At 34.8% G+C, this 23,306-nt stretch overlaps 1 protein-coding gene across 2 annotated transcripts in view; it reads left to right on the top strand.

The window, feature by feature from the left end:
• Positions 1-22,714, top strand: part of LOC149568126 (uncharacterized) — a 66,682-nt gene extending 43,968 nt beyond the window's left edge. Inside the window, exons 2-3 of one of the 2 annotated variants that reach the window (XM_089821127.1) lie at positions 15-65; positions 22,118-22,714. In XM_089821127.1, the coding sequence (XP_089677253.1) occupies positions 15-65; positions 22,118-22,187 (121 nt within the window). In that variant the 3' untranslated portion in view covers positions 22,188-22,714. The remainder of the gene's footprint in view (positions 1-14; positions 66-22,117) is intronic. The other variant, XM_089821128.1, reaches the window with a different exon arrangement.
• Positions 22,715-23,306: the final 592 nt, after the last annotated feature.

Genomic DNA, 23,306 nt, shown 5'->3' with positions numbered 1-23,306 from the left:
TTTCTTGCTCCCAGGGTCCCAGTCGGCCAGCTAGGAGGGAGTAGGAAAGTTGGGTATAACAGGAGGTCTCTTTCCTCTTTCCTCCTCAGTTCTCATTTCTACCTCCTCAAGGTGTTGGCGATTTTGGCAAGAGCAGTCCTCTTTTCATTTTGGGTGAATTTAGACTTGGAGCAACTTTTTTGCATTTTTGGGCAATTTTGCTTGCAATTAAGCATTATTAGTCCTTGGCGATTTTTCATGGAGGCAGATTTTTGCATTATTTGGTGATTTTTCTCCTTCTATTAGGGCTGCGATGTATGCCCTAGGTGACTTTGGAGGGCAAATTGGAGACTTCCCATGCTTAGGCGAATTGATTTGAAGGCAGAACTTTCCACTCTTGGCATTTTTTGGGGGCAGATCTGATTCATATGCTCTAGGCGATTTATGATGGAGGTCTGATTTTCTCCATTTGAGGACTGTATTTTTCACATCAAACTTAGGTGACTTTATTTGGGAGAAGATACATGAGGAAAGTCTGATTTTTGTGGACAAATGGTGGACAATTCCAAAGAAGTAAGATTCTGATTTTCAAGGTCTGATCCTAAATTCCAAAAGAGTCTAGATCCGGCTATTGGTAGAGGTGACTTCTAATCATTTAGAGTTGAGAGGGGTTCTTAAGCTGACTTCCTTCTATCGTTCTAGTCTAAGGATTGCCTCCCTTGTTTCTGCTTGTCTAATTGTCCACCACTTCACCATCTTGTAATCGGGCGACGAGATGGAGGATGTTAGTACAATCAAGAATCCTAAGGGGACAAACACTAAGAAAGACAAAGAGGATATGATGCCCAAAACACCTTTCTTCTCGAAAATGAAGCGAATAACTAACACCAATATCGGTACAGTGGACATGATACGGGTAAAGGACAGACTAAAGGAAGGACAATCCCCCTTGGCAAAGAAGATACAAAAGGCTGTTGCACATCATAGCCCAAGCATCGACACTTCTATTTCAACCATGATGAGCAACGTTGGGGTGGCACTTGATTTTGAAGACATCAAAGAAGAGGATATCAATGAGACAAGACTCGAATCGAGATTGGATGAGTTAGGAAGGGTTGCCATCAAGAAGAAACATTTGAACACCCTTTCCTTCCTAAGTGCTTTCATTGGATTTGCAAAAGAGTATGAGAAGGATCACAAGAAGACACTACAAATAGCAAACAATGTGATGAAATCGGCAGAGCTCAAGATAAAGCACACACACCTTGTCCTCCTATAGAGGAAGTCAACGAAAGGCTAGCTAGGTTCATTGCCTTAGCTAAAAGAACAAAAGAAAAAGGGAGAATCATATTAGAAGATCATTTAATGTAAGCCCGAGTGGCAATTTCTCTTTCTTCTAGAATAGGACGTGTCTATTTTTGATTGGCCGCTATTTTGGTGCCTTCTCATTGGTTGCCACTTTTACACTTTTTTCATTGGTCCATTGATGAGGTGGCGTCTTCTTATTGGCCGATGGGGTGGCAACCCTAATTAGGGTTTCTAGGATTCAATCTGGATTGTCAGTTTTGCTTTTGATCTCTACTATCGGTTGTAATTTTGGCATCTATAAAAGGCCATATGCTCTCATTTGTAAGGGTCAGAGAAAATTGTTGCATAAGATAATACCAAAATTCGCTATTTCTTTCTCATTGTTGTGACTTGCATGGTGATTAAGGCCTTTGGTATTATTGCATGGTATCTACTTCCAAGTAGTTAGAGTAAATTTCTTTGCAAGTTGTTGAAGCAAATTTCCTTTCAAGTTGTTAAGTAAGAGTAAAGTAGATGGATAGTTGTATGGTAGCATTAGTAGATGTTTGATAGGGATCAATACTAGACCACTAGCATCCTAGCGGCTTGTTGGGAAGCCTTGAGTGGCAAACTAGTTTACTTTTCCTTTGAATCATTGCACCTGTGGAAGTGAGGCCGCTGGTTAACTTTCATTAGGTTCGATCCCAATCCATTTGCTAGTCTTCCATTCATAGGAGTAGGAGTAGAATAGCAAGTAGTTTAGGAGTTAGAATCCTGAAGAAGAGAGTTAGAAAGATACCAGTCATAAGAACCATTCACCATCCACCACCATCACTTTCCCACCAACATCATCTAGCATTCACACCAAACCACCATCTCCATCATCCCACCAAAGCTCAAGTCATCCTTGAATGAATAGCGTATGGCCGCCTACGTGATTACCAACAAATCACATTGATAAACTGAGCGAGTATCCACAAGTGTAAGGAACATTGGAGTTATTCTCATATCCCATGAGCAATAACTTTTCAAGAGAGGAATTGTATGTTTGATGCTTCCTATCAGATATTCAATTACTAATATGTTATGTAAGTGATACAAAAGCTCGCATCAACAGATCCATCTTTAATCCATTAACAAAATTGACAAAACCCAAAAAAATGAAAATCATTTTTTGTTTTGTGAAACTACAGTATTTTTAAATTCATCAAATTTCTCTTCACTTTATATATGCTATACTGACTTGAAACCTTAGTTACTTGATTTATGTATCTAGGCCAGGACTCATATTTGATTCAATTCGGATTCAAATTCAATTTGTGCTAGATTTGCATAGGGTATGGATTTGATGGACCGATAGGGTCAATTCTAGACCTTGCGTGAATCCAACACGAGTTAGTCACAAATTGATTTGGACTTGGGGGAACTTGTTGCGAGAACAACATGAATCCGTGCATATCCCTAGGGACCCGCATGCCAAACTTGGAATAAGTACATAGAAATCCATATTTATGATGAATATATATATATATATATATATATATATATATATATATATATATATATATATATATATATATAATGCATACATACATACATACATACATAAACACACAATTTCATACGAATCATAATGGGATTTTTTTTCTCAAATCCATGAATTGGATTCACATACCTGACCTTGACCTTGAATTCAAAGCCGAATCGGCAACTTGCTTGAAACTTTCCAAACGTTTCTTGTCACTTCTACGAAAATCAGAATGTCATGTAGGTATACTTAGCTAGAACAATATTACCAAGATACAACTTCAACTCTTCCTTCATCAGCCTCATACGAGCAATATGTGCATATCTCAATCCAAAAGGCTTAACCAACATCTATACAGACATTTTCTTGTCTTTAATGATATTCAACATTCACTTCGTCTCTAAGTTTATTTTAACAAGATTCACTTTTCAAATCAATCTTATGAAATATTTTAAATCACTTAAATAATCTATGATATCATCCATCCTTGGCAAAAGGATTCTGTACTTGATGATAATTTTGTTTATTCCTCCTTTGTTTATTGCTAAAACTACTGCTATTGCTTCAATAACTCAGCAACTTGTCTATTTGGTTCTTCACATTTTGTTGGTGTTAACCTATGAATTGCCTAGTTAGGTACATATAATTGTAGAATAATATTCATATGATGACATATTCTCCCTATTGATGGCAACCCTTTCAAGAAAATCATCAGACATAATCACCATATTAAATCTACAATTTAGAAATTTTTGGATGTATTGCCACACCTTTTTCCTACTTGCAATGTCCCCACTAATAGGGTTAGTTAGGGACAAGTAATACCTGGAAACTAAATGTTAGAATCACAATAATAATAAAACTAACTATATTATTCTGCCCTCTAAGTTAAACCCAATCTTAAGGACGTCTCTAGATTGGGCTTCTTAGCTCATAGCTACCTCACCGTCATCTCGGGAGCGCACCCCTTAAGATTCTTCTTGGACGGACATCCTCTATCCAAGGCCAACGGCATATGCATATGTTTGACAACATTAGAATATTTTGGCACATTGATTATCAGCCGTGGCCGATAGTGGAGATCTTAATATCTCCATGCTCCATGCTTCGATATCAATTCTCGGCCATGGCAGACAATGTAGATCTTAATATCTCACATGCTCCATGCTTCGAGTTCACATTGATTCTTGGCCATGACAAACAATGGAGATCTTAACATCTCCATGATCCATGCTTCGAGTCTCATGAATATCCATGGTGTTAACCCTATGAGCTAACACAATATTATCCACAAGTATGATTCATAAATATAAATAAATACATAAACATAATTAAACAAATATAATCCATAAACATACCTTTCTTACCTTCTTCTTTTCCAAGAGTCGCACCCTTTCATAATACAAATCCTTTGAAAAGTCACAACACTTCATAGTTATAATCCTTTCGAAAAGTCACAACCCTTCATAACTAAAATTCTTTGGAAAAGTCCCAATACTTTATAATTAAAATATTCTTGAAGAGTCACAACTGTTAATAATTATGACCCTTTCAAAGGTTTGCATCCTTTCAATATCATTGATACCTTTTCAGAAAGTCACTTCCTTATTTTCTTCATATTACTTTTCTCTTCCAAAGTCCCAATACTTTATAACTAAAATATTTTTGAAGAGTCACAACTATTCATAATTATGACCCTTTCAAAAGTTCGCATCTTTTCAATATCATTGATACCTTTTCAGAAAGTCACTTCCTTATTTTCTCCATATTACTTTCCTCTTCCATTTTTTCTTTTGATCTCCTTTTCTCTTCTTTTCCTTTTTTCTCCTCTCTAAAATAAACTCTCCTCCCTTTTATATCTTAATTTTAAGGAGTCATGTCTATTTGTTAAATCTCTATTGACTTTTCATTAGATTTAGTTAATTTATATTATTCTATGTTATATTATTTATTTACCTACTTATTTGTGTTTATTATTATTTATTATGAAATTCTATTTAGAAAGTTAACATATTTTCGACAATATTCTCTTGTATTTATTTTTATTTCTTTATTTACATTTTGAAAATTTATTATTTTTTAATTATTTAAAATATTATACTAAATATTATTTCATTAATAATATAGATTAAATAATAATTATTTCCTAGTTTCATAAATATAACTTTATTATCATTGTTTATTTAATAACATTTTATTATCTAATTATTATTAAATTTCTATCTTAAAATGGGGATATGACACTACTTTTGCAATATCCTCTTTTCTCAACAAAACAAATATTTTTGGCAAGACCATTAATTTGCTCACCATTTTTTTTCAGACACATGGGGAACATGGTTAATTGCATCTTTTGTCTACCTATGAGTATTATCTCTTCTAGCATGGATAGCTTTTTTCTCAAATTGCAATAGTCTACCCAAGAAAATATGACAAACATCTGCAGGCGTAAGGTCACACAGAACTCCAGTCTCATTTTAACATGACATTACTCAATACCCAAGATCTTATGATCCTTTTACAACCATGGAATTCACTAAAAAGATTAGGATGCTCTAATCTTTTCAGACTCAACTTCTCCACCATTTCACTGGAAACCAAATTATCAGGAATGCCATTGTCAATTATCACCTTGCAACATTTACCTTTTGGTTTACATCAGTTCTAAACAAACTTTTCAATAACAATTACTCATCCACATGTGCTGCTCTTGTGGTTCTTTCAGATCTTTCATACTCCCCTTGTGACCGATGACACTCAAATGCTCTATTACCTCCTCCTCCACACTTGAAAGAAACAATTCTTTGGATAATTTCTACTACTTCTTTCATACCTACCTCTACCTCTACCTCCACCTCTTTAATAATTATCAGATTTGTTGTTGCAGTTACTTAATGCTTTGTCCTTAGGATCAACAACATCATTATGAGTTCCTCTTCAACTCTTTGCTCACTACCTCTTGAAATTCTATTTCTTCATCTTTTAGTCTCTACAAGGTTTGAGATAATTGGTTCTACATTTCTCATCTTTTAGGTCAAAGTGCTATACGTCCTCAATAGAGTGGATGGTTGACATTGAACATGCTCATTTCTTCTGGGTTGATCTTTATAAAACTATTAAATATATGTGGCCAACATTTCCTTGTTATCCAAATGATGACCTTCTCTAATAGACAACTTATATTGTTCCCGAGCATACCCATTCACACCAAGTATTTTTGTTGTAGATTTTGTTAGCGTTTGAATTGATTTTGTTGAAAACTTGTAGGAATCAACTAAGCTTTTAGTTTCTTTACCATCCTATCCCATCTTCCAATTTTAGTCTTACCTTTTGTGTTTTTCTTGAAGTAAATTTCCATTCACTAGATTGCAACATCTCTGGTCAACATTGTATTTGCAAATTTTAACCTATTAGAGTCAGCAACTTCTGCATATTCGAACTATTTCTCAAGATCTTTAATCCACAAAATTAGCTTGTCAACATCTAAACTACTAGAATAATTAATCAAATCAATTCCACTTTTATCACGGAGTCTAGGGAGAGCTTTCAGCATCTTGACTTCTTTTTTCTTTCCAGAGAATAAAAATTCTTCAGAATACCATTTGTTCTTGTTCTTCGTCATTTCCACCATCATCAATCGAAGGTTCGTAATTCCTCTCCTTGCATCCTCTTCTACTGCATTGAACTTGCCATGGATATTTCTCATCTAGTAAACATTTCCTCTTTTTATTTTCCAACAAGCTTTCAAGCTCTATCTATCATTCTAAGTAGCATCTTGTAAACTGATGTGAATGCCTCTGAGTTTGGCAATCTACAACTGATTGTAAATCTTAGGAATCTTTTACCTAACAATCTCCCGTTGAAAAATTCATGGCATACTGTCCTCTCTTGATAAAGCCCAACTCAAACCTGCTCTAGTACGGTCTGATGCAGTCAAGGTTGGAGAATCCAAATAAGGATTAACTATAACTCCGAGCCAAATTTATTTTAGTTGATGAATAAATCATTTCTGCAAATCAATGGAGTTACATTGATTAAAAGTGTCGCATTACAAGTTCTAGGTGTCAGCCATGACTTGCAGTATATCTCACTGTATCCTATGACTTCATTTATTGTATTTCCACTCTTCTTGGGTATTCAGTCCTGCTATGATCTGTGTTATTTTATTTGTTTTCTTTCTTCTCTTCAATCTGTCAATCCTCAAATCGTATTGGACTTGTTAAATAGAGGAGTTAATGTGCTGGTTTATACCATGAGCCATGCTCTTAAAGAAAGGTGATAAAATCATTGGTCTGAAATTAAATGTGTTTTCCAATGGTTTGCCTTGGGAGTTGGTGCACCCCCATATGGCATAGTGTATAGGTTCACTGGGAACATGTATTATTGTTTTGAACAAGCTATGCAGCGCCATAAATATTGAGCAATAACTATTACGATTCTTCCTTCAGAGCAAGGTCTCAATAGGTTATTTTTGTGCCCAGCAGATCTGTTTTTAAATAGTCAGTCACAACCTGCAAACAAACCTGTTAATATGTTAGTTCAATCAGGATAAAATTATTATTGAAAATATAAATATATTTGTGTAATATATTATGATAACATTCTCAATATAATTATATTGTTATTTTTGATATATAATATATTAGAGTATATCTATATATTACTGAAGTATTATATTATACATATCATATTATAACAATTCAAATAAACATTGATTGACCAAAATGCTAGTTTGACCGGCTATATGAATTGGAGACTGAGTTGGTCGACGTTCATGTTATAAGGAAATTTAGTTAGTTAAACTAAACACCAGGAGCCACATACCCAATGGGATGTGACTCCACTGTGGAGTCACTTCCCATCGGGCACATGGCTCCCTGTGTTCATACATATCTTGCTCATCGAATGTTGTAAATAAACAATGAACACATACGCTTTCAAGTCTTCAATTATTTACAGCGCCAGATCAAACAAGTCTCCTATTAAATTTGTAGTCCTCATTCTGATCGGACACGGTCATCTAAATTGCAGATAATTTAATATATATCATTCTCTGGTTACTGTCTGCCATTATCATTTTCATATCATTAGGATATATTCTCCGTTTTATATCAGTCACAGAATCATAAGGATTTTTTGTGAAAGATGTACAAATAAGAGTATTTTCCAAGTGTAAAGTCTGATAAACTAACATGGTATCAGAGCCAGGTTCGAACTTGGACTGAAGGTGAAACATGTATGATCTCTCGAAATGATATATTTCATGTGTTATACTATGGCTTATTTTCTCTAGGAAAGAGAAATTAAGCATATAACTGTGCACCAAGCGAATGCAGCCATGGCTGGGACGTTTGCAATGTCTGGAAATAAAAAGACCAATGTCTAGGTATCTACGAGGGAGATCACATGATGTTGAGCTTAATGTCACGACGATTATATAAATTTTCATTGCCAGTGTATTGATGCTACTGTGGTCTCTTCAAATATATTGACTATGTCGAGGATTGCGTTACTGTTTTTTTTTTCCATGGTTCAGAAAGTTACAGTAGTGAGAGTGTTTGGCTTGAATTTCTTGACTCTTAAGAGCAGCAACCAGAGTATAGCTTCAAAACATGTCTCCACGGTGGATTTAGAGTCTCCTCTCTGGTTCAAGAAGTGAACAGTCTCAAGAAGTTGTGATACGACATTGTGGCATGCATGCACTATTGTAAATTAGTGTTTGTGGCCAGTTCATAAAATTTTGGAATGCATTATATTTATTGAATTAGATAGAAAACAAGTCAAGAGGAAATATATCTATCATACATTTATAGCCGGGCAAAGCGTACTTATAGTATGCCTGAAATATTAAGGTTTTCCATTTGTATCGATGAAGAGTGCCATAAGGAGTATTTTCTGAGATTATAGGGATTACTATTATAGACACTGCGGAGCCATGTAAATTTATCAGCGATTAACCTTATAAACTCATGGATACAAAAGCTTTAATATCAACTGGGTATTCTTGTGAAGTTGTCAGTCACACACAATGTGGGAATTCGTCTATATGCATCTCTCGTAATTTAAAGGAAGATCCAGGACCATTCTCTTCTCTTTTGATTCACGGCTAGAGACAAATTTTCATTATTTCTCTGTCTGGGGGATAGACTAATTTCTTAAGGGCACAAAGCTTATGGCTTTGTGTACAGGGAAGAAGACGTTTCTATTTTCCTTGCCAGATTGAACCAGACGCTAGTAATTATATTAGTATCTGGGGATGCTGAATGTTATTAAATTCTTCAGTGGACATTTTCTGTCTGAAGCAATTGCAAATGTATCTTGATGCGTAAGAGATATTCCAGATTCATTGTTACTCTTAGACTGTAGATTTGCTATTTATATCAGATGGAAAGCATTACAGTCTTACCATTTCGACTTCTAAGATTTTGGCACGACCACATTGTAGAAGAATTTATATAGATTGAGGGAAATATTAAGTTGTATCTTTATTAGATGGATATGTACTCCACGGAGGAACAAGGCATATTCAGAGTTTGGAGATGTTTACTTCAGAAATATGGTTGAATAATTAATGTTTCTTCCAAACACTACCATTGAGGATTTATGATATATATGTATGGGGCTATATTTATTTATGTGGAATATGAATGCTTGATTTGAAGGGAATTTAGTATTTGAATGTAAACTGACCAGAAATAACATATTTATGATGGTAATTAAATTTCGTGTTAAAGTAAATGCCGTAAGTCAGGGGGTTAAACTATATTTGCCTTCAAATTTGTATACCATTAAGTGAAAATTGAATAACAAGAGTGTGAAGACATGTCAACAAGTTGGATCTTATATTCCTAATTAATAAAATAATAAATATATATAATATCTCATATATTAAATATATATATTAATATACATATACATATAAATATAAATATATATATGTATATTATATATCACTCTTATATATGTAATATATAAATGTATATTTATATTGGTCTCATAGGTTTAACCGACTGAAGCTAACAAAACATTAAGATATAACCATATATTACCTCAATGTAATATATAGATATTGGGAGTAAAGGCCTCCTGAATGTCGAGTAGCAAGATGTTCACCAAGTACTGTGAGTAATGGCCTCAAGAATGTCAACTCATTTGATATTCATCAAGTACTCTATGTAATGGCCTCCTGAACATCGATTTGCATAACATTCACCATGTATGCAAAATGTTCATAAGGTATGTGCACGCACATTCTCATAATGCTTAACATATGAACATCCACCATGAAAAATATAATCTATCATGATTTGCATAGACATCGTAAGATATCCATCATAATAGATTAAGTTATTGAAAGATCGTCACCTTTCAATAACTTGTGTAGATACAAGTGACATTATTTGGAAGTCATCACTTCCTCACTATGTACACAGGAGTTAGGCCCAAATAGTCATGAATTACAATCCTATTGACTGCTGTAATTTATTAATCATTGGAGAATCCATCTCAACATGGTCTACTCCTTCTGAATCAATGCAACCAAGATCACCGAAGGTTGACTAAACCATATCCTCTATCTTTTCCCTTTTAATCTTAATCGATCTCGCTTTTCTTGCAAGAACATTCTCGAAGGAAAAAATCAAGACATATAGCTCTTATAGATCATTCATGGATAAAGATAAGAATTTAAAAATAAAAATAAATATAAGTGGTTTTGAAGATATAATAATTAGAAAATACTTATTTCTTCTTATCTTGAATTCCACTTCATCATGGAATGGCTTGGTCTCTTTTAACTCACTTACTATTGTGGGCCCATTTTCCTTATTTGATATTTCAGTATTATCCTCTTTATTAAATATATCTCCTTTTAAAAATGATTTTATCGCCTCTCACACTTATCTCACTTCCACAATGTACCTCTCATCATATGTTCTTTGTGGAACTAGTGCCTTTAAGACTAGCAAGGGCACACCTTCCTTATATAGTCATGATTGCTCTTCTTATGCTGTCACCTTAATATTCCATTCATTAAACCTACTTCTATTTACTCCGACTGGGTATTACCTTGAATACGTCCTTTGTGGACCACCCCCTATTCATGTGTCTCCCTCTTGCATAGCAGGTGGTCGGTGTAATGCCATGGTTTGGGCGGAGTACAAACTCTTTTGCGTGCACTATAACCCGTGATTATCCTTTAGTATGGTGGTGTTAAGTTGGTCTACACTTCATATTCATAGGTTTTAGACAATAATTTTTATGATAGCCGATTTCTTGAATTCTGCAAGCAAGAATCGATTCCCATAGTCTTCCATCACTGCTGGTGTTGCCCAGTCTAATATGTAGCCACATCAATGTCCCCAACAAAACTACCGTCTGTATATGAGCAATGTTAGTATGCTAATAGAAACCAAATTTAAATAAAGCTTCTACAAACTAAACAAAATTCATAAACTTCAAGATAGACTAAGATGAGCTCTCAATTGAGAATATGAGCCATTAATGGGCTCTCTCAATAAGAAGCTCTCTTGTTGAGTGGCTTTGTCTAAATAGATAGGATGTATGCTCAAGCTTATGCTTCAAAAAGGGCTTCAAATGGAGTTGGAATTTGGGTGTGAGTGTATGGTTTTGATGTAAAATGGCTTCTTAAAATGGCATTATGATTTTACTTCATGGATTGTGTTCTTTTGCAAAGGGGAAGGATCCAATTTATAGGCAAGAGGCTTCAGGGATTGAGGGCTAAGATGCAAGGATGGGGAAAAGCTCATGGAGGGCTCAGCTTGCATGAGAGGAGAGCACATGGATTGTGCTTCCTTACAGCCAATCAGGGAGTGACACATGTCATAGGGTGAGAGGATGGAGGAAAGGGGAAAGATGAGTCAACAAAGGAGGCTCAAGGGATAAAATCTTCATAAAGACCCTCATAATGGCTTGTAAAAGCAATGAAAGGGCTTGGAAGAGTCATTTATGGCCTAGTGGGCTTCATAAAGTTTTATGGTTGGGATATTTTGAGAAAGATGAGAGGAATTTCGACTTGGGCTTGATTAGGAAGGTTTTAAGCTTGCTCAGGATTGTGCAAATGATTAGAGGATGGATTAGGATGGTTTAGGATTAGCTTAGGGATAGGCAAGTGGATGGCATTTAATGAGGGTGGGTGAAAGAGGAGATATTTGTTAACTTTGGCTTGGGTTAGTAACTCTTAACCCATGTTTAGGGAATGTGACAAGGTTAGGAGGGGATTAGGATTAGGTTTAAAGACATCTTCTAGAAGAGTCTAGACTTTGGATGAGGATAAAGACTTTTTCGAATAGTCTAGAACTTCCTAGGATGAGGATGAAGACTTTCTATAAGAGTCTACAACTTCTTAGGATGAGGATAAATTAGATTTTAGGAAATAAATAAAGTTTTATTTATTTCAAGGGTTTGGGTTGAGGAGATATTTATTAAAACTTTTTTAATAAACATGAGGATTAATATTTAATCTTAATTAAATATTTTGAGTTGGGATTAGGGGTAAGAAATGATGGGATTAGCCTTTAATCAAAACTAAAGAAGGATTAGAAGATTTTGGACGAGGTTAGTGGTCTTAAGGAAATTGGCCAAGTTTTGGGCAAAAAATAATTTATTTATTTATTTTTAGGTTTTTTGGTCAATTAATTAATTAAATAATTAATAAATAAGGAAATAATGTTTAAATAAGATTTAAACATTATTGGGAGGGATTCCTTAATTAAATATTTTTAATTAAGATAAAGGGATTTAATGGCATAAAAATAAATAAATAAATTAAATAATTAATTAATAAATGATGATGTCATCAAATTTTTTTTCAGAAAATAAAAATTCTTTATTTTCTAAAGGATTTAGGTGTCTACACCGTCGGTGGGTGCTTAGGACAAGAACGTGCATTTGGCACCACTAAACGATCAAGGAAACAATATACAACAATTGTAATGTTTACAGTATATTAATAGGAAACAATCAGTCTTTCGAGGAACTGTTGTTTTTCCCTCCTCGATGATGACCACATGATGGAAGTGATTGCCGCTTGGTGTTGGAGATGCAATCAATGTGATGGTATAGTCCTTCTCACGAGCATCTACAATCTTCTGATAAATGGTGCAGTCTTAGCCCCAAATATTGATATATTGCAGTCCTTTCTTATTAAGAAAAGACCCCTCAATTCCTTATTGGTTATTCTGCCTTGTCGTGGGTTCTACTTTCCGTGTTTTATTCCCTTGCGTGTAAGCGGATTCCTGTAGATGTGGCAATAACTCCTGTTCTTTATTTATTGATTTACATCTGCAAGTAAGGCTCTGATACCATGTTAATTTTAAGGATCACTTGCAGATGTAATTGCATTGCTTGTATTGTTATATGCTTTTCAACTGCATCAATCTCCTCTTATATGTACTGCAAATGATACATGGAGAGACATGTCTCCTCATGAGACTTGTCTATCCATTATAATTAATAAAATAATAAATATATAAAATATCTTATATATATATATATGTATGTATGTATGTATGTATGTATGTATGTATGTATGTATGTATCACACTTATATATGTAATACATATATATGTATATTTATATTGGTCTCATAGGTTTAACCAATTGAAGCTACCAAAACATTAACAGTGCCTTGTGAATGTTTGAGAGAATAAAACGTGTTTCAAGATTTGGAGCATGTGACCTAGACCAAACAAAGCTTCTACTGTAAAAAAAAGATGTTCATCTCATGCAAAGTTACATATATTTAATGAAAACTGCAGTCAACAAAAGAACAATGACCTTTAATGACAAATTGTGATTTGGAACAATGCATTAGAAGATCAATCCTAAGCTATGAGAAGGAACTCAAGGACATTTGTTGGAGCAGCTTGCATAAAGAAGGATGTTGATGATCATTTTCTCCTAAATAATGAGATAAGTACTTCCATTTTCTTTTGAGTACTACTTTTATTTGTGTATCATAGTCAATATCTTGACCATATTCCTTGATGTAATATAAGAGTTATTTACCTTATTATGTTCTTGTTCTTTTCCTTGATTCCTAGGATGATTCTTTGCAATGAGGAAAAAGAAGAATAGAAAGAAGTTTTCCAAAATTGATGTGAGGCAAAATTATTTGAAGATATAAGAGTGGGAATTTCACATTGTGGGGAGGAAATAATAAACAATGTTCCATTCCCATTTGAACTATCTTTAGAGAGGAGATGTCTGAAAATAGACACCATTAAGGATGCACAAGCATGTTCTTCTAGGAAAAGAAGATTGGTACATTAGGTATGCTATCAAATATTGTGCAGGACTTAATCTTACGACAATAGCTCCAGAGAAGTTTTCATCTAGAATTCATTAGTCATCTGATGGTCATGTTGGATAAAGTGAGGCCGTTGAAGTGAATCTTTGATGATTGAGATTATGAGCATCCTTTTATATCAAGAGGGAGCATGGTAGTTCATTAGAGGCAACCTTGGTTAAAGAGAGGGACAAGAAAGAAGATATGCTTCAGTCAAATTTCTGAAGATCTTGGTTGTATTGATTCAGAGGGAGTAGACTGTGTTGAGATGGATTCTATCATAAACTATAGCAGTTAAAGGACTATGATTCATGGGACAAAGTTTCATGTATGTAGGTTGGAAGGCCTTATGCTACCAAGATACCTATTGAACTAGGGAAGCATGATACGACTTGCTGCTAGGTTAGAAGGACGATAACAGATTTAGAGGGAGTTTGACACTTCATCGGAGAGAACCTTGCACTAAGAGGTCAGAAAAGTTGATATCGGACTTAGAGGAAGTTTTGACACTTTATTAGTAACCTTGACAAGCTCAAAAGATTAATGTCTCTTCGTGAAGAAGAATTTCCAAGTGCAATCGCTTGTAATACATTCTTGTCTATGAGAGATAAGTTTGAAACAAAAACCTTATTCTTTGGTATGTTTCATGGTGGATGTCATGACAACACCACATGATAGTATCCATGGTGACTTCATGTGAACTTTTGATGCCATGTGAGTATGAGCTTGCCCCATGTATACATCATGAGAAAGTGACGACTTTTGAATCATCATTACTTGTATTTGTAGAAATTATTGGAAGGAGACGATCTTACAATAACTTAAATCATGATATACATTTTATGTGATTGTTAAAATAGATCATGAAAGGCTTTTTCTTGTAAATCAACAGTTAAGTGTTAGATGTGATTAAATTGACTGTCTATAAGTTGTTTGTATAGATATATGTTAGGTATTTGGTGAATATCTTTCCTTGATATTTTGGTAGGTCATTACTGTATTGAGTACTTGTCGAAATCATTTAGTTGATGTTTTGATAGGCCATTATTCAGAGTACTTGGTGAATATCATTCAATTGATGTTTTGATAGGCTAATACTCATGTTACCTAAAATGATATCAAAAGTGTATTTGGTGACTATCATGTGTTGACGTTCTGATAGGCCAATACCCATATGATAATACATAATGGAAGCCTTCTGATCAAAGATTTCCTTAATGTGTGATTTCTAAATATTACCAATGGTGCTCTATTTTCATGTGTTTATCCTTCTAAATTAAGAGGGAGTGTTAATGTGTTACTCCAATTAGGATAAAATTTTATTGAAAATATAAATATATTTATGTAATATATTATTACAACCGTCTCAATATAGTTATATTGTTATTTTTCATATATATATATATATATTACTAAAGTATTATATTATACACATCATATTTTAACAATTCAAATAAACACCGACTGACCAAAATTCTAGTTTGACCAGCTATGCCAATTGGAGACTGAGTTGGTCGACGTTCATGTTTTAAGGAAATTTAGTTAGTTAAACTAAACACCGGGAGCCACGTATCCAATGGGAAGTGACTCCACACATGGCTCCCCATGTTCATACATATCTTGCTCATCAAACGTTGCAAATAAACAACGAACACGTACACTTTTAAGTCCTCAATTATTTGCAGCGCCAGATCAAACAAGTCTCCTATTAAATTCGCAGTCCTCATTCTGATCGGACACAGTCATCTAAATTGCAGATAATTTAATATATATCATTCTCTGGTTACTGTCTGCTGTTATCATTCTCATATCATTAGGATATATTCTCAGTTTTATATCAGTATTCATAAGGATTTTTTGTAAAAGAAGTACAAATAAGAGTATTATCCAAGAGTAAAGTCTGATAAATTAACAAAACCACTTGCCTGCAACAGTAAACTTGAATTTGTTACATCTTGAGCAGCTCATTTCTATCAATTATATCTTCCATCTCTTCCAAACCCTGGTATGTTGACATCTGACAATCTACTCTGGTAGGTGCAAGACCAAGGTGTTTACTAGTAACTACAATTCACATAGTTTGTAACTTTGTGCAGTCTCTATTATCTATATGATCTGCAGGCATTCTTCACAATGCATCATGACCACTTCAAATGCTGCAGCAATACTCTCAGTCAATGACCAATAAAAAATACGTAATTTTTAGGAGGAATTATACACTTTGTCAGTGTCTCATATGTTCAAGTTTTTGGTTTTGTACAGCTACTGACTGATGCACAATCTTAATGCTAAAAGTTGTTGACAGTTCACATTTTTGATTCGCATGTAGATGCTTTAAAGATGCCACTCTCAAATCTAGTTCTTCTTGTGTTGATTTACATCAATGGCCTTCTAGAAATTCTTCAACATACAGTCCACAAAATCTACAAATGTTCTTTTCTCATGCATAAATCGCTTTTGCCAGTCTTATTGCTTTGATCATTGTTATATTACAATCTTCAGTCTTCAGTCTTATAGCTTAGATCATTGTTAAATTACAAAATCTACAAATGTTCTTTTCTCACGCAGCAATCTTTTTTGCCAGTCTTATTATCTTCAATATTTTTCTCAGTAAGATCCTTCATTGAAATCCTCAATATTCCATGAAAATGTATCACATATTCAATGTGCATCCACAGGTTCAAGGGGTCATCTTTGTTTTTGTTTTTGAATGAAAAGAAGGTAAGAATCACAGTTCAGCAACTATAAATTCAGCAGTATATTCTTTTAAGAAAGTAGTTTTACTTATTAAAACAAATCATACAACAGTTCTAACTTAGCATAATTAAAGGGGAGGATGACTAAACATGTTGTATAAGCTCGACTGGGGACATTCAAAGATTTTTATGGCATCCATTGTCTACAGAGTTTGATGTCCCAGAGAGCTCTACATGCCTCTGGAACAAGTGAGGACACTTTGGGACGTACCAAAGGTTGGGAATGTCCCATAAATGATAATATTGATTTTTGTTTTTGGGTGGGTGCCCAAGACACCTCAAACCTAGGACACCAGTGAATTCCCAGGGATGTAGCATTCCAAACGAAGGCTGATCTGAAGTTAATACAATTTCTAGTCTGATAGCAATTGACTGCCTTCCAGAGAAGTTCAATCAAGGCTTTAGCTAGCAGCCGTAACAAGAATCGCTTCTTCCAATCTTGCCATTTCTATCTTACTTCCAATGACTGAACATCCTTATGCATTTGTTTGCCATGATAGAGTTCACAAGGAGCATTCACTTCAGGGTGCCCAGAAAGTCCATCCTTCTTAAGGCCAAAGGCAGTCCCCTTTGCCCCCCTTTGGCCCCATGGAACTTCCCAGTCAGTTACCACGAGGTGGTGTGCTTAGAAGGTGACCTTATAATCCCTCATTTCTTCTACCACGTCTGGTTACAGCAATCACAAAGTATAAACATACACAGCATTTCATACATATCTCCCATATTAAAAGGTTTCTGAATCAACAATATATCTATGATATTATGACAGATATTCATGCATTGTATATTAAATCAGAGGTATGCAGATGTATACAGAATTATCTAATATGTATGGGAACACATACCAGAATATGTTATTAACACTGTAGGTTCACTATATAAATATATATAGTTAGTAATGTAAGTATGACTGCCTTTCATATGAATTTATTCTGTTCTCCCATTCAATTTCCTTTTTCTGATTCCATGCCTTCCGCTAATTGAATTTCTACCTTAAATAGTCATTGGGGGAGGACAGTGAGTCACAACCCTTACCTCTTCCCAGGAGAGATGTCTTCTCCAAGCGAACCATTGCCTCCTCGAGACTAATCTCTTGGCTCTTCATTAGTATTGTGGCTGTTGCTTAGTGCTTGCTTAAGGAGTGAAGGTCGCCGATTATGGAGTCTCTTGGTTCACAGAAAATTAAAGAATATTGTGAGAAGAATTCCTTTATTGGGCTTCATCATTATAGTAAATTGTGGAGTCTTAGTAATAATGAAATTTCAGGCAACAGGTTTGCTGTTCACTTGATGTCAGATTGGGGGCATGATAGGTCTGATTGGTTCAATGATTGTATGATTAATCTAGACTAATTGAATTGATGGAAGAGATGATTTCTGTTCTGGGTGCCTGATCCCCAATTTATGTTTGATGGACGATTGATTTCCTTTGATTTGATGATCTGATGTATTAATGAATGATGATTGAATAAATGTGAAATTCATAGGGTGATGAGTGATGAATTGAGTTGCTGATTTGATGCATCGGTGACTGATGATAGATAAGTTATCTTTGAATGCTTTGAATGATTTCTTCTTTATACATTACTGGTATAAGGTCACCAACCTTCATAAGAATTGAACCAATGCCTTCCAATGTTGCCTTTGGAATAAAATATTATTCTCAACTTGATCTCCTTTGGATACTTTTCTGAAATGAAACCTTCTCTCATTATATGTTTCGTGAGGAAGGGTCACACCTCTTTGCATGTCTGCCAATTGCAATGGTCACACCCTTTCACAGTTGCCACCCTTTGAAAGGGTCACAACCCTTCACATTTTGCAAGTCACTTCCTTCGTTTCCTGCCTTCATTCTTACATTCCACTCTTTCTTCCTCTTTCCTTCACCCCCTCAACTGTTCTTGTCTCTGCCTTTTATGCCTCATGTTTGAGGGAGACAACTTTTCCATTCAAGCCTTTTGTCCATTTGTTTAACTTACTAAATTTTAATTGTTATTAATTTTATACTTCCGTATTGTTAATTTATTTTCATTATTGTTTATCATTTAATCCTATTTCAAGAAGCGATTATGACTCTAGTGCCCAGCATTGGAGAATATGTGCCATTTTTTTGAATGTTGTGGTTTAAAATTTAAATAATGTATATTAAACTCTCTAAATTTTTACAGTATCTATCTAGTGTTCATACAAACCTACTTTGCTCTCTGATTCAGCTGGCTATGGCTATTCAGGCCCCAAGTTGGCCTCCATGCAGAACATTATGTAGCGGGTTCTGGATGTCTGTAGACTTCACTCAACAACACATGTAACTCAGCCTTGGTTTCTTACTTGATCAAATGGAAGCGTGGTCAGCCTATCTCTATTGCGACAGATCACCGTAATCCCTAGAGCATGATTTGAAAGTGAGGTTAAGTGCTGGACATTGAAGACCATTTCATGTACAGATGCTCATTCTGTTGAAATCAGAGAATATTTATAGTTTATATTTGAAGAGTTTGAAAAGAGCCTTTGCCCTATTGTCACTACTGGTTCTTCCGCCATACTCATCAATAGTGTCAAGTATATGGTGCTTTATTGCCACCACTAATCTACTGATTACACCTGGGAGATTGTAGTTGCCAACGGGTCCTGGTCTTCTGGGGTGTGGTATTGGGTACATTGTGGTGATAGGTACGGATGGTTTAGTGCACTAACTCTGGCCCCTGGGACAGCATAGGCCTTTGGCATCAGTGAATAGATGATTCTAAATTGGGATTGCATTGATGGTTGGAATTGACTGGGATTTCTGTAAGAGAACATCACGATGGGATCTGCTATGGGCTCTACTATTAGAATGGGGGTGGCCCTTACTCTAGCAGGTGCTTGTTGTAAGATTCAAGATAATTCCCACCCAGCCCAACGGTTAGCCTCCCACCCACCCAGATTTCTAGCTTATTTTAGCAACTATAATAGCTGGAGGAGGGTGCTAGCTGGCAAACGTGCTCTGGATGGCTTCTTTGAATTGTAGGGGTCCACCCCAATCCCCAACTGTAGCCTAAGGGGAAGAATGACTAGGGCTGGGACATAGTTATTAGCTGATTAAGAAATCAATGACATTATTATAGCAGGTTGATTAACAAGTACTATCCCCACTCACCCTAGAAAAAAATTTGACAACTATATCCTAAGTTCCCAGCATGGATTCAACTGCATAGTTTTTGAATCAATCTTTATTGACTTATAATTTATAACCAGTAGCTCACAAGAACCCATTTCTGATAAGCATGAATGGTTCACTTAGTGCTCATTGAGTCTAGCTGACACTCACAGGGCTGAAGCATTGGATCTTCTTTGCAGGTTCCCCATACAAATTTTCCTTCAACATGGTGAATTTTAGGGATCACTCAAGCCTCTTGATTCAGAGCTGTTTAATGTATACTCTTCTTGACCTGGTACATTTAAATATGGAAGAAGCAGCTGGCCTCGACCCTCGACCACCCTTTTTCTCTGCACTCACCCCAATTTGATAAGAATAGGAGTCTAGCTTGGGCTAGGGTTCACTCTACTCTAGCTTTAAGGAGACAGCTCTTTGCAACCCTGCTTATCCATCATCTGGATGAAGCATCATCTTTTAGTACTATTTGACTTCATTGAAGCAGGTGATGCTCACAAGAGTGAAGCATTATGAGTTGCAGTAACATTGGAATAGGTGACCTAAAGATGAATATGTTTTGCAGTTCTCACTTCTTATCTAGTTTTACCTTTTTGATAATTAGCAATCTCATTGAAGCTGTAAGATTGTGGCAAATAATGTGATTTAATAGCTATTAACATTTATAAGCCGGTATTGCTTATGCATGTTTGCTCAAGATTGTATAATATGGAGCTTAGCATTTTCCCTTGGAAAGCTTCACTGCGTCACTAGATATTTTATATTGATCTCAATTACTTCACTAGATATTTAAATTGAATGAATGACATTTTGGAAGGCTTCCTCAGTGATCAATTAAGTTCGTAATAATGCAGAAAATTAAAAACATCAATTTGCAGATTTAGAATCTTCCATCTGTAAAAGCATCTAAAAGTACATTTGCTTTGAAACATTTAGACAGTGGTATGACAAATTCAAAAAGGCTTGCTCGCATAAACATGAATATGTTTTGTGACATGTTTACTTATTCTATATAATAACTTAAGATTTCTATTTTTTATGTTTATAAGTTAGTTGTTTCTATTTCGTTAAAAGTTTTAGAAATCCTACCTGTTCCTGCTTTTTTGTTAACTTAGTTTTCGAGCATTATTTTGAATGAATAAGCTCATCATGACTTAGGAAACTTATTATGGTTCAACTCTAGAACTTCCTGGAGTTTTGAGTATCTTGTCACGACTTTCTCAACTTTCATATATTTTAAAATCCCTTTTTGACAGTGAAAAATGATCTTACAGAAATTAGAAGCCTAAAATTTATATTTCAATGGGGTAATTTTTATTTCGAATTTTTCTTGTTTATAAGTTAGTTTCTATTTCGTTAAAAGTTTTAGAAATCCTACCTGTTCCTGCTTTTTTGTTAACTTAGTCTTTGAGCATTATTTTGAATGAATAAGCTCATCATGACTTAGGAAACTTATCACGGTTCAACTCTAGAACTTCCTGGCGTTGAGTATCTTGTCACAACTTTCTCAACTTTCATATATTTTAAAATCCCTTTTTGTCAGTGAAAAATGATCTTATAGAAATTAGAAGCCTAAAATTTATTTATCAATGGGGTAATTTTTATTTCTTGTTAAAGAGAGGAGGCAGTTTAAGGTTGGTCTGACAATTTTAAAAGAATGTGACTGCGTTTTCATATATTTTAGAACCCTTTTATTGTATCATTTTTCTTTGGTATGGTTTTAAGTAAATGGTGTAAATGAACTGATATCATGTTTTATTGGCTCTTTTAAAAATCTATCCCACTTGCTGGTTTGAAGCCTGTTGTACCTATCTATTGTTATTTATCTTTTTCCATATTTGTCACAGAGAATGGTGAAGCCTGATAAAAAGTAGTATTAAAATGTGTCATTTTGTTTGATTTTAGGACTTGAAATAGCAGTCATTTGTGGATCTTGTTTTTTGGTATTTAGAAGACAGAAGAGATGCATCAATTTAAGAACAGCATTACAAGAAAAATTTCTCCCTAAAAAGCTAGAAACAACTAATATTTGAGTTTTCATTTAATTGGTTTGTATTCATGATATCCTTTTCTTAAGTGAAATATCTGAGATTTTATGCTTATGTGCAGCGACTCATCTGGATCGGACGATGAAGAGGATGATGGAGGCAATCATGGATGTTCCTGTGTTATCCAATGACTCTTTATATCATTAATTAATTTTTGCAAAAGATAATAGCTTATCCCTTGAGAGTGAAGTTCATAATTTTGGCCAGTGAAATTGAATTCAGAGGATGGGCCTTTCCAAGAAGAACTAGATGTACTCTAAGGAGTCAAGGTTTATGGGGTTAATTCGAGGAAAATCAGTGCCAATCCATTTTGCAATATGGGCTGCACTGTGGTAAAAACTTGGGTTTGGAACAGCATTCGAATACCCCCAAGGGCATAAATTAAAATATTTCAGCTGCTTTTGTATGACTCCAGCATTAACTTAGTTTTATTTTCTTATAAGATTTCTTCGTTGAAATTAGGTTTTGAAATCCTGGGCAATCTTACTGGCTTGTGCATTTTCAAAGCCTAAAATGTTTGATGTTTGCCACTATTGACAACTGCGCTATTTCTGATGAAAGAGCTTGAGTACTTCGCTCTATAAAGAACATCCATTGTACTATAAATTGGTTTTCCACCTTTCTTTAATTTGAATTTATCTGGGTATTTCACGTGGAAGCTTTCATCTGAACGAAGTTTCTTGGACTTGTGTCAATAGGCGTTTGTAAGAGCTGATTTCAAAGCAGCAAAAAATACATTAAGGTTATCGCATGTGCAATACTAATTGGTCTTAAGAAGCCTTTCAATCCTTGATTTTTTATTTGAATTGTCAATGCTGAACCTTCAAGCAACACACTCAATTTTTCTGAATTCGAGTAACTGTTGAATATAAATAATTAGAATTATAATACAAATTTTTGTAGAGGAGCATATGCATTTTTTGGTTAACATTTTCTTGTCACATCTAGCAAGACTCTAAATATACTCTATTGGAGCACTTTCATATGCAGCAGCACTCCACTATTTCCATGCAGGTTAAATGAATTGGCAACTAAGAAACAGATCGAAGTCTAATTGCACTCTCTACTTAAGATGTTGCTTTTGAAGGATGCTCACTCATTTTTGTCACCCCTTTTTGTGATTTAATATTAAGAGTGCATTAACCATGCTTTGTGTTTTTCTCAGAAATGAAATTACTGTGGTACAACTTGGATCAAGAAGTGCTTGATATTCTTACTGAATGCACATGAACAGGAACAGCTATTCGCAG

This window comes from Cupressus sempervirens, chromosome 3 (assembly GCF_028749045.1).
Source record: "Cupressus sempervirens isolate cs-2001-9-10 chromosome 3, ASM2874904v1, whole genome shotgun sequence".
NCBI lineage: Eukaryota > Viridiplantae > Streptophyta > Pinopsida > Cupressales > Cupressaceae > Cupressus > Cupressus sempervirens.
Note: the sequence above shows the minus strand (reverse complement) of the source record. Positions and strands in the feature narration are given on the sequence as shown.